The sequence below is a fragment of the Peromyscus eremicus genome, chromosome 22, assembly GCF_949786415.1.
Source record: "Peromyscus eremicus chromosome 22, PerEre_H2_v1, whole genome shotgun sequence".
Lineage (NCBI taxonomy): Eukaryota > Metazoa > Chordata > Mammalia > Rodentia > Cricetidae > Peromyscus > Peromyscus eremicus.
Window position 1 is genome coordinate 15,396,028 of NC_081437.1, and position 13,147 is coordinate 15,409,174.

Sequence of the window (13,147 nt, forward strand, 5' to 3'; positions counted from 1 at the left end):
ATTCGTGCATGCAGAGACGCATTCATGCATACAGGGAAGCATTCGTGCATGCAGAGATGCATTCGTGCATACGGAAGCCCGCTGTCTGTGGGTCCTGTCCGTCGTTCTTAGAGTATGCAAGCTGTGAGGTTCTCTCCTTGCTTGTGTAACGCCCGATCTAAGTGCAGTTCATTTTGATTTCTTCCAGTCGTGTTCGCATGACTCTGTCCTTCACCTCTGCACCTTCTCCATCCTGTGTGCCTCTTCTGAAGGGCTTCCTCTACTGTGTTTTCTCCCCATCCCACCTCTCCACTGCATTGTGCTTCCTTGGTCCTCCGGCCACATAAGGGGCATCCTTCTGCTGTAGTGCCTGCGACGTTTTGGGTTTCTCTCATCTTCCTATGGAACTTTGGGGTAGGCTTAGAGATGTCTGTGTTTTCCTTTCATTCCCAGTATCTGCCATTACGTTTCACACAGAAAATGTGTGGGTTGTACACATAGGCACAACACTGTGGTTTGCGACTTCAGATTTGTTCATTTTAGACTAGTGATATCTCTGGAAGACCTCACTGAGGGAAGAGAAAATGGTCTGAAGTACTGGTGGCATCTTACCAAACATGCCCTGTTTGTCTAGTCTGTTAAATTAGTCACATTCTTAGGGCTGTGTCCTTGAAAGAGTTGTGAGTAACTTTCAAGTTGCTAGATTAGTAGAGAACAAGTCACATGCCTGTTAACTGGAGCTAATAAGTAAATGTACCTGCTGCTTTCACCCCTTAAACTATAGCATTTAGACAGTGACCCCACTTAATAAACAAAGGTAACTAATTCATTTTAATTACTGGATGAGATACTGCTGCATGCTTATTTTATACCTAGAATATAAAGATCTGGAGTTTAAGAGTATAACGTACTTAATCATTCTGCTGACTTAGTGGACCTAAAATAAAATATTTCCATCTTGACAGTCTCTGAAGACTTGGTCAGGGCATTTAAAAACTTTCACTTACTTAACATGGTCTATTACTTCTCAGCAAGCAAGTTCATGAAGATGTTATGCCATTTCAGGCCATGAAATTGCCTTTATTACGGGGCAGTACTATAGAGGAAAGCATCTCGTTTCTTAGACTGTGGAAGAGAAAATGAACAACAGAAAATGAAAGAGGAAATACCTAAAATTTCAGTCTGCACAACTTCCTGTGAAGCTCTTCTGTTTGTTATAGCTGCCAGTTTGATTCTTTCTGTTCTCTGACAGGAAAACACAGAAAGACTGGAAGGGACGTGGCTATTAAAGTCATTGACAAGATGAGATTCCCCACAAAGCAAGAAAGTCAGCTCCGCAATGAGGTGGCCATTTTACAGGTAAACAATTAAAATGGCTGACACAGGCTGGCGTGTGGATTCATGAGTTTTGAGTGAGCATTGTAGACGATGCAGATGAGGACAGGTTTCGGGGTTGGTTTTGATCTTTGGAATACTGAACAGTGCGGGTCCTTTTTCTAAGATCACCATAGTGTTTAAAGGGAGCTGCTATTACTTTATTCTGTAATACTAGTTTGATTAGAACTTTTTTTTTTTCTGAGTGAAATCTCTAAAGATAATAAAGGAAATATCTAGTCTTAATTCATTCAGGGATACTGATGCTTCTGCTGTATTTTTTACCATGTCATTGTTTTATTCATCAATGTCTCAGAAATGGGGCTGGAGAGATGGCTCAGTGGTTAAGAGCACCGACTGCTCTTCCAGAGGTCCTGAGTTCAATTCCCAGCAACCACATGGTGGCTCAACCACTTGTAATGAGATCTCGTGCCCTCTTCTGGCGTGCAGGGACACATGCAGGCAGAATACTATATACATAATAAATAAATCTTTTAAAAAAAAAAGTCTCAGAAATGACATGAATATACTAATTACCATAAAAATAAACACTGCCTTAAAAGTTGTTCTATTAATTATGTTGTTCTATTAATTCAAAGTTATTTGTATTGCACTATTTCATTACAAGTTTGGTGATGTTTATTTTTTATTTATCTGGAAGTTTTGTTGTTTTGGTTTTATTAACACCATGGCTTGCTGTATAGCTCAAGATAGTCTCATCCTCACGATGCTCCTCCAGCTTGAAGTCTCCTGAGTGCTGGATTACAGATACATACCACCATGCTCAACTTGTTAAAATAGATTTGAAAGATTTGGTAGCAAGAATGTAAATCACATAAAATAAAGTACTCGTGTTTTTCTTTTAACCTAATGTCTTTATCTCCTTTGGGAGTTATCTAGAAGATAGACGTTTAGTTTGATTGTTGTATCTTCTGAACGTTGTGAATAATAATAATAATAATAATAATAATATGCACATACCCTTTAGTTCATTGTGTGGCTTTTGCATGTTATTTAAGAAATAACTACGGGGCGGTGGTGGTGCACACCTTTAATCCCAGCACTCGGGAGGCAGAGGCAGGTAGATCTCTGAGTTCGAGGCCAGCCTGGTCTACAGAGTGAGTTCCAGGAAAGGCGCAAAGCTACACAGAGAAACCCTGTCTCGAAACCAAAAGAAAAAAAAAAAGGAAACACCCGTGTAATAGTCAGTGCTCTCAGACCTCTGTCTGCTTGTGTGTGAAATTAAGATAGCCTGTTGTACTTAGGCTTCCTTGAAGGAAAGAGTGTTTAAGCAAATGACCAATGATATATTTCTGACATTGTCATCACTGGTAAGTAACGTTCACTTCGTGTTTTCAGAGGAATGATAGTCAAAGTTTCTGGTCAGTTGGTACCTAAGCTCTTCTCAAGCCCTGCTTCCAACAAAGTTAACTTTAGGTAGAGTATTAGTAGCATTTGCATAAGCTCAGTATGAGAGTGTGTTGTTGATGTCTTTTCCTATTTAATTTTGAAATCTTGCTGTCCAACTAATATGTAAAACAATAAAAATAAGGATCTATATCTACGGATTGATTTCACTTTGACTTTGATGACAAACAGTATTGAATTTAGGAATTTTCATTTAACACACATAGTGAATTCTGGTTGTTTATAGCAATGTTACATATTAGGTGATCTTAGTTTAGGATGTCTCCAGATACACTGCCTTCATATAAACTTATTCATTTGGGAGAAAGAGTGTGTGTGTGTGTGTGTGTGTGTGTGTGTGTGTGTGTGTGTGTCCCCAAAATTGTGGCTTTAGGTCTTTCTTGGCAGTGTGTAAATTTAACAAAATCTATATGTATATATAGTTTAAAGATGAACTTTAATATTCTTTGAATGTAAGATAGAGTATAATGTGAACTTATACCACATATACTTTGTAAAAACAAAATTTTCAAATCGTACTTTATTTACTGAAATTGGTTCTATAAGATTTAGTCAGTGAGCATTCCACATAAATTTTTCACATAGATTGAAGGAATCCCTATTATAATTATACTGTAGCCACCCTTCCATATGTACCCTGTCACAACAAACACACACACACACACACAAACATGTATAAAAAGAATGGCTAAGGAAGGCAGAAGAAATTTATAAATATTAAAAATGGGATTAAGGGGCTGGAGTGATGGTTCAGTGGTTAAGAGCACCAACTGCTCTACCAGAGGACCCGGGTTCAATTCCCAGCACCCACATGGCAGCTAACAACTGTCTATAACTCTAAGATCTGACACCCTCACACAGACATACATGCATACACCAATGCACGTAAAATAAAGATAAATAAATTGTTTTTAAAAAAATGGGATTAATAAAGAAAATACTACAGTAAATCCAGGTGTCAATTCTGTGTGTGTGAGGTAGGTGGGTGTGTAAAAGTAAAGTAGCCAGCCTAAGCTGTTTATTTAAAATACAAAGACATTCTTGTTGAAAAGAAGACATTGAAAACAGTCCACAATTGGAGAAAATACCTGAGTCTTGTTGTAGTTTTTATTTTATATGCTTTTAGTTTACTTTCTAAATTTTTTATTCATTATTACTGCATGCACATTTATAAATAGAATCTGCTGGTTTCATGTGTATGTGTGTTTACATATGTGTGTTTAGGGCTCACTGCTTGGGATTGGCTCTGTCGGGCTCATCCCTGTAGCAGACTGATTCCCCCTTTCCCGGGAGTCATTATTGTCTGGAGCTCTTCATGTAGGGTTGGGGCCCTCTGAGATTGCTCTCCTACGTGTTGGCCAGTCACCCAGTAGTGTCCTTTTGCGGGTCTTGTTTAGACAACCATATTACTGAAATTTCATGGATGCAGCTTCCCTGTCATATAGAGAAGAAACTATCTTGCAATAGGCTTCCTGGTCTTCTGGCCCTTCCACAGTCTTCTGAGCCTCCAGTATAGGGTTGGGTGTGGGTGTGTCATTTGGTGTTGGGTAATCCACAGTCTCTGCATTTGGGCCAGTTGTGACTTTCTGTAATGGTCTCCGTCTAATGCAAAAAGAAGCTTCTTCGAGGAGGGTGAGAGTAAACTGTTTCTCTCTCTGTTGTGTATATTCATGTAATCATCGCAGTATTTTAGGTGGTTTCATGCTAAGATTAGTTCTCTACTAAAGTTGATCATCCAAACACCCTGCCACTTCTCTTCAGAATCTACACCACCCTGGGATTGTAAATCTGGAGTGTATGTTTGAAACCCCAGAACGAGTCTTCGTAGTGATGGAAAAACTTCATGGAGATATGTTGGAGATGATTCTGTCCAGTGAAAAAAGTCGACTTCCAGAACGAATTACTAAATTCATGGTCACACAGGTATTTAGCTCTACCTTAAAGCCAGTGAAACTAAGAATTAAATGCCACTATGTGTACATATTGGGAGATTAAGGATTGGTAGTCATAATAAAAGTGAACAGTAAATACTTTTAGCTACATCTTGATTAAATATAGTGGAGTTTTGAAATTATCATACAATTCAAGCAGTCATATTGGAGTTTAGCTGATTTTCTAGGCATTTCAAAAAAGCCCTTTACAGGGTAGACTCACTTTTTTTTTTTTTTTTTTTTTTTTTATAGGGGAGAGCGCGAACACAGTCCCTTTTAAATTGTATTGTTATGTGTATGAGTGTTTTGCCTGTATGTATGTATGTGCAGTGTGTGTGTGTGTGTGTGTGTGTGTGTGTGTGTGTGTGTGTGGTGCCTTTGGAGGTCAGGAGGGCATCAGATCATATGGATCTGGAGTTACAAACAGTTAGGAGCTGCTTGTCTTGGGCTAGCACGTACAGTAGTGGGTTCATTGCGGCCTTTTCATGCCTGCTTGCCACTCTGCTCTGATTGCTCTCAGTCGCTCCTCTCACAACCTCTGTCCTAACAGATACTCGTTGCCTTGAGGAATCTCCACTTTAAGAATATTGTGCACTGTGATTTAAAGCCCGAAAATGTGCTGCTTGCGTCAGCAGAGCCGTTTCCTCAGGTGAGACATTCTCCAGAACCTGATTAAGAACTACTTGGAGTTAGTGACATTTACAAAATACCCTCCTAATACAAAACAGAGCACCAAGTACATACCGTTGTAGTCTGTAACTGCCAGTTTGAATGGGTAGCTACATCATTTAGAGTCAGGCTTTATTACTGTATTGCTCTTGACTGTCAAAACATTTTTAGACATAAATAGGTCTGAAGAAATCAAATTTGGGGCTTTTTTCGGGGGTGGGTTCTAGTTATGTATTAATGTCTCACAACCACACACTTAAGATCTGTGCACTTCAAATATCTGAGTAGAAGAGTCACTAAATTCAGTTACGATGCAGTAAATATTATTCATGAGACATGTATCATATGACATGTACTAGAAACGGCAAGCAGCATTTGAATGTGCCTCCACCTGTGTCCCCCAGGATCTGTTTGTACTGTGCTCTTGTGGACATCAGATCCCTTCTCTCTCAGTTGACGGTAATGCTTTTCCTAAGTCATGTGTCAGTCATGGCATTTCCTCTGGGAAGTACTTGACATTTGCCTATTCGGGATGGCTGCAGTCAGTAATCACCAGAATCTAACCTCATCTACAATGTGTCCTGAGCTCTGCCAAGCCCATCATACTTACAGAACACTTCCTAGGAGAACATGGTGATGGTCGTGGGCACCTTCCCGCGTAACCTCATTCAACTCTGAACCAACTGGAGTCTGTAGTTCCGTCAGCGTAGAGAGCACTTTCTCCTCAGAGCCTCCCTCCTGTCCACATTGTCATCTGTAAGCCCTGTTTTACGTACCTGCTGATAGGTAGCGTCCTTGGCAACAGATATTCTTAAGACAGTGGTTCTCAACCTTCCTAATGCTGTGACCCTTTAATACAGTTCCTCATGTTGTGCTGATTCAGTAAAATAGAGAATGCTTCAAAATACTGTAGCTTATTTTTCATGCAGCAAAACATTTATTGAGTACTTTTATATGCCCAGACACTGAGAGGCCACTGAGGATTCAAAACCGAAATACAATTCCTACTTGCAGAGAATAGAAAAGGGATTCCCTTACAAGGGATCAAAGATCAGCACCCTCCATCCGTCTCATCAAAACAACCAAACTGAACCCTTGCTCTATGAGTCTGGAAGATAGAGTACAAATTGTTTTTAAAATGTGCACTACGACAGCTCTTCCTACTATTGGAATATCAAAGAGCTGTGGTTGTATTTGTCTGCCTCTGGGGAAATGGAATTTCAGTTTCCCTGTCTGAAACTATTTTGTGTAGAATTAGTACCTTGGTTAAGTGCATTGAGAATATCTAGGGACAAGTATTGCTATGTCCGTTTCCAGGTGAAGTTGTGTGACTTTGGGTTTGCACGCATCATTGGTGAGAAGTCATTCCGGCGGTCAGTGGTGGGGACTCCAGCCTACTTAGCCCCCGAGGTTCTCAGGAGCAAAGGCTACAACCGTTCTCTAGACATGTGGTCAGTGGGAGTCATCGTCTACGTGAGCCTCAGCGGCACATTTCCGTTCAATGAAGATGAAGATATAAACGACCAAATCCAAAATGCTGCATTTATGTACCCACCAAATCCATGGCGAGAAATTTCCAGTGAAGGTAAAAGAGAATTACGTTTCAGTTTCGCAGATAGCCTAAAATCTTTGTGATCACAAATCACCCTGTCTCTTCATTTCCCTAATCTGTTACCAGTCTTTGAGAACTCTATTTATATTTATTATTTTAATTATTATTATTTACTTTTTATTTTTGAGACAGGGGCTTACTTTGTAGCTCTGGCTGGCCTAGAACTTACCATGTAGACCAGGATGGCCTTGAACTCACAGAGGTCTGTGCGCCACTATGCAAGGCCAAGTACTCTACTTTTAAACTGTTTTCTTTGTCTCTCTTTTTCTCATAGTTTTTAGGCATAGCAGTCACCCAGGCTCCAGCAGCCTCATCCAGAAACTACTATAGTATCTTTTACCTGTGCTGCTCACTGACCTCTTCCCTGGTTCCTCGGTGACTGCGGCCCGAGCCATCTGCAGGAAAGTTATTTCATCCTCTTTGGCTTCCCTTTAACGACACTGCCACCGTCAGTTTCTGATACGGCCCTTGGAGCGCCTTTGAGCCCCACCCCTACTTCTTATACAAAACTGATATGTACTCTCTTCTAAACTCCGAATCTTGCTTAGGTCTTTCCTCCTGCCAACAAGGCCTCCTCCTCACTACTGCAATTCTTCAGAGACCTCCTGACTCGTGGGTCCTCCTGCCCCACCCCTCCTCCAAGCTTTGTAAGGTCTACTTAGGCTAATAGTTGGACATTTTTTCCTTCTTTTTTTTTTTTTAAAAAAGATTTATTTATTTATTATGTATACAACATGTATGCCTGCAGGCCAGAAGAGGGCACCAGATCTCATTACAGATGGTTGTGAGTCACCATGTGGTTGCTGGGAATTGAACTCAGGACCTCTGGAAGAGCAGTCGGTGATCTTAACCTCTGAGCCATCTCTCCAGCCCCATGGGCATTTTTTCTTAAGTATATGTTTTGGTAATTAGTTATTCCAGTCCTCTGTACAGATTGATTAGACACTTTTTGCTCATGTGCTTTATAACTAGAATGAGCTTTTGTATCTGCAGTTCATGTTTTCTGTCCTTCTGATCTTTTACCAGGAAGCTTCATGCTATAGTTTTCATGACTAGTGAAAGCTTTTTAATTTGTAATGCCTGCTTCTGTACATGTCAAGAATAAGCCAGGGCTGTTGGAAGACGCCAGTAATTCCAGTATTGTGGAGGTTTCAGAGCCTTATACAAGACGTTTTCTTGGGGAGGGGGCAGGGAGAAAGGCAGGGAAGGGGAATGAAGTTGGTCCTCTGTAGTTTACTGATGGAGTATGCCATCCTTAGGAAACAGTTCCCTCGTAGGTAGTAGTAGTGCTAAGGAATATCCCCACCCAAGTTTAGCCAGCCGTTGAATGGATAGGTCTTTTTTTAACCTTTCCAAATGTACTGGGCCACATGACAGTTTGATAAATACTCCACTGAAGTGGAAGGAGTGTCATGAACAACAGAAAAGACAGCAGCCTGCTGGGTTCACTTTGTAACAAAAAAGCTGAAGTCCACTGGGAGATTTTGGTCTTCAAAGCTGTCACAGAGCTCTAAAGGCAGTCTGGCCCACAGACCTCTCCTGTCATTCACTTGGCCGTAGCCTAGATTCGGACTCAGCAGTTCCTGAAATGGATGCAGACAGTGAACCCAGTTGACAGGATAGACCAGGGTTGGGGGAATTTGAAACACGGAAGGTAATGAAGTACTTAGGGAAAACCTTTGCAAGTTGGGAGTAGGCCGCCTTTATCAATATTCCAAATGTGTCATTATGTAGTCTGTGGTCAGTGTGTAGTTTTATGATTGCCTTGATTTTGTAGTGGTTCAGTTTCTCCAAATAACTGAGTAAAATGTGCTAAGTTTTCACCAACAGTACAAAGTCACCCCTAACCTGATTGCTAAAACCTGAATTTCTGTTATTGTCGCCTCTTCCTTCTCACTGTATCTATAGAAGGAAGAGTGACTTATGCCACTTTTCAGACCGGTCAGGGAAGAGAGAGCATTGTGGTATCGTTGGAAGAACGATCATCTGGAATCAGACTCTGTTTTGTTCATTCTCAAATAACAGTAATGAATACTTAGCACCTGTGTGCCAAATGCAGTCTTAAGACTCATTAAACTGATTTCCTCTTCTCAACAGTTGGATTGTACAGATGAGGAAATCAAGGTACAGCATAGTTTAGAAACAGACCATGTCACTGGTACCTGTCAGCCTTACCCATCTGGCTTCAGTGTATTCATGCAACCTATACTCCATAAGAAGTTGGTGTTCATACTTACTGCAGGAAGCATTTATGGGTCACTCCTCTGTGTTAAATTCTGTATAATAGAGAAGCAAAAGTTTCTCCATGCCCTCCTGCAGGCAGAATCACAGCTTTGAGTTCAGTGGCCCCTAAACTCATGTATCTAATTTTGCCTTTTCATCTAGCAATTGATTTGATAAACAACTTGCTTCAAGTGAAGATGAGAAAACGCTTCAGTGTTGACAAATCTCTTAGTCATCCTTGGCTACAGGTAAAGGAAAAAAAAAGATTCTGCATCTTAGCCTCCTGTGTGTTTGTCTTCGCTAATGAAACCACTCCAAGAACAGCGGGTTCAGCACATTGCTTGGGATAATCTAGGCCCTCTTTAGTCCTTACCTGTGTGTGCCATGGCTCGGGCCTCTGGAAGTTGTGCGGCCTGTCATTGAAGTCAGTATCCCGATAGGCAGTTAAACACCCATGAACAGAAACACTGAGCCTTTTATAAGGACTTGGCTAGTCATGTCTTTCCTTTTCCTTTTTTTAAAGGTTAACGTGGCAACTATTCAATATGTTTTATTTTAAACATCTACTAAAAGGTTTATGTTTGGCTTGATTCCTCCGTGAGTTATTTCAGAGATTTGTCTCAAGACAAAAATCCACACTTGAGAGTGAGCAGAGAAGCTGTGCAACGATTTTATAGGAAACACGAGAGTAGACTTAGCATTAAACAAGCACACCTCTGGGCTCACCGTTTAGTAAGTTAGCCTGTTGATAGATTCAAGCACTTTCCCGTTTTGAACAGTAAGTTGTATGCCTCAAGCAGCATAGAACTTTGTGATTACTATTAGCTAACCCAAAAGCCTAAGAGAATTTTCTAGAAACTAGTTCCTTTACTTTATAGAGACATTAGATTTGAAGATTTGTCTTTAACATTGCTAGTGTGAAATACACTTGGAACTTAGGAGTTGTCAATTATGGCACTAAGGTTGTAAATAAAACGGGTCTGTCAGTATTTTGTCTATTTTATGGTTCATAATCATTTTCTTTCCCTAGGATTACCAGACTTGGCTTGACCTCAGAGAATTTGAAACTCGCATTGGAGAACGTTACATTACCCATGAAAGTGATGACGCTCGCTGGGAAATCCACGCATACACACACAACCTCGAATATCCAAAGCATTTCATTATGGCCCCCAATCCAGATGATATGGAAGAAGATCCTTAATGATCAGCGAGCTAACTTCAGTACAGAAGGGTTTCATTTCATGACCAGATACTCTGCTGCCTAACTGTTGCTCTCTGCAGGCTGTCATTGCGAGGAGGCGGAGTCATAGTCATGAGGAAATAGAACAACTTGGTGGCACCAATACTGTAGCTCATAACAAGTAGGTACATGAAGGGAAACTGAGTAATAAAAATCACATAAGAAAATCAGAATGAAACTTGTTAGAAATTTTTGTAGCCTAAGCAATAACTGGTTCTGTAATTTTTCTTAATCCTCACATTAGGACAATGTGAATTAGCACTTAATTTATCTCTTCTTTGCTGTCGTTACATCATTTGTTTTAAAAGCCTATGACTGTCTAGTTCTTGTTTATAAGGTTGATTACTCAACAAGTTTGTAGTTAGGCAGTGACTCTGAGGCTAACAATATATGGTTTGCTGTAAGGACTTCTAATATCTGTCTACTGTTGGAGGCGTTGATCCTTCCTGGACCCCTATAAATGGAACCTGGTGGGAGCTGTATCTTTAAACATGGTCTGTATGACATAGAAGTTGTCACCTTTTTTGTGTTGCAGTAGCCACTGGGATAATTGGACAGTTGGTGTGACAAAAGTAGGTAGAGCTGGTCACCACTCAGCTCTTTCGCTCAACACACGTGTTCTCAGTTGACACCATCGTGGTGCAGGTTGTATGCCAGCAGTCAGTGGGCACAGCTCTGCAGCTGATCTCACATGGAGTTGAATAACTTAGAGACAAAACTAAATACAGACTCAAAGGAGAGCTGGTACAGGGTCAGTAAATGTCGCTATACAGCAAGCAGTATCTTTTCCCTCTCCCTTAGCCTTTGGGTGGGGCCTCCAAATATCTAGAATTTTTAAATTGGTGTTTTATTTTGAGCAGTTTGGGGAGGTGGTTTGAAGTCAGACATCATTGCGGTGGAACCATATTACCAGTACAGCAGATGAAGGAAGAGTAAGAATTTCTTACACTTCAGCTCCCGCAGCCAGCTTTTTATAGTAGTTCTTAATATAGGTTCAATATCCCTAACCTGTACACCAGAAAGGTTTCAGCTTTCCAGACACTGAAAGATCTGTACACTCCACTGGTTGAGCATCCCTGATTATAAATCTGAAATCCTCCAAAATCTAGAAACTTTGGAGTTCTGAGGCACTTTGAGATTTTCACATTAGTGATGTTCCAATCTGTGCTTTGCCCAAAGAAAAGGGTCCAGGACCATCCTCTTGTAGGAAATACAGTAGCGTTTGTCTCTTCATCCTCACTGGTCACCAAGAACAAGGTTTTTGTTGTTGTTCCTTTTCTGTGCTGAGAGCAAAGATTTGGAGTCAGAGGACCTGGGTGTGAGTCTTAGCTTCTTGGTTTTTAGATCTGCTGGGCTGGGCAGGAGACAGTTTGTCTAAGCATTTAGTTTCCCAGTCTGTAGAATGGAGAGCATAAATTGCTGCCTCTGCCTTCCTCGGTGTGGCCGTGAAGATGGGCATGTGTGAAGGTCTCTGACAGTCTGGAACTCGGTGTTGTCAGTTACACTGAGTCTGAGGTAGCGAAGGAGAACGAACGGTCTTGTGTGTGAGTAGACCAAGACTGAGAGTGCCTTTGTGGATGAGAAAGCAGCCTCGGAATCTACCGAAAATTAAAAACATCCTTGAAGAAACAGAAACATTACGGGCTGCCTGTGTTGTAAGTCTTTATTCTTTAAACTGTCCTCACAGTAGCCAAGCCACATGACTACATACATTTAAGGAAGTTGAGGCACAAAGTTGGCTGCTAAAGTTCATAGAGTTTGAATATGGATTTGAACCCAGGCCTATGTCCCAAGTCCCTTTTACCCATTGATGGTGTACTGTACATCTGTAAGTATCTCCAGGAGATTTGGCACATATCTCTGTAATTGTTCTTATCCAGCAGTTGTGAAGAGTAATTTTAAGAAACTATGAATGGATTGTCCCTGTGATAGGTGATGATGTCACTCTGTTTCTGCAAGGTCTGCTTGACCAAGATGTACAAGATGGAACAATTTCGTGTCACTCTGCAACCCACTGTGGCTTTACTGTGTGAGGTGAAGCTTCCTGGAGTGACTGTTTGGTTGCTGTACTGCTATAATCAGGCTTTCCAAGCCGTGAAATTAATTGCACTCTGTTTTTGTTGAAGGCCTGTGCTGTCTAAAGAGAGAGACTGTCAGATAGTCTGGCGTTGAGTAACTACTCCACTGTGTAACCTGCATAACCTTTTGTCTTTGTCTTAAAGCCAAGTTGTGTTTGCATAAAAAGTAATTGTTTCTTAGAAACATGTGATAATTTTCAAAGTAGTGTATAATGACACTGTTTAGTACATTTTATATTTTTTGTTACATCCCACTTTTTGTAAATATTCCTAAAACTTGATAATAAAATGTATTTCTATATCACTATACTTTCCTATGTGAAAACCTTAGCTAGTCTCTAGTACAAGTTTCCCAAGAGAGTTTTATTGGCTTGTAATATTTTCCCTGGGCCTGGGTAATAGGACAGTTTTGTAAATAGAACTAATGCTGCATGAACACTGATTGTATTATTTAACTACCTTTCAAAAAGTCATTTCAATTGCATACTGCATTTGAGAGAATTATCTAGAGGGTTCATGTATTGGAATGCAAGTGTGAAGAATAATGATAATTCAACTTTTTTCAGTGACTACTCGATATTCTACTATTGCAACTACCAGAAGACTTAGA

At 40.5% G+C, this 13,147-nt stretch overlaps 1 protein-coding gene across 1 annotated transcript in view; it reads left to right on the forward strand.

The window, feature by feature from the left end:
- Positions 1 to 12,841, forward strand: part of Prkd3 (protein kinase D3) — a 79,327-nt gene extending 66,486 nt beyond the window's left edge. Inside the window, exons 14-19 of the mRNA XM_059248374.1 lie at positions 1,232 to 1,338; positions 4,543 to 4,704; positions 5,263 to 5,361; positions 6,699 to 6,966; positions 9,379 to 9,464; positions 10,247 to 12,841. Coding sequence (XP_059104357.1) covers positions 1,232 to 1,338; positions 4,543 to 4,704; positions 5,263 to 5,361; positions 6,699 to 6,966; positions 9,379 to 9,464; positions 10,247 to 10,420 — 896 coding nt within the window. The 3' untranslated portion in view covers positions 10,421 to 12,841. The remainder of the gene's footprint in view (positions 1 to 1,231; positions 1,339 to 4,542; positions 4,705 to 5,262; positions 5,362 to 6,698; positions 6,967 to 9,378; positions 9,465 to 10,246) is intronic.
- Positions 12,842 to 13,147: the final 306 nt, after the last annotated feature.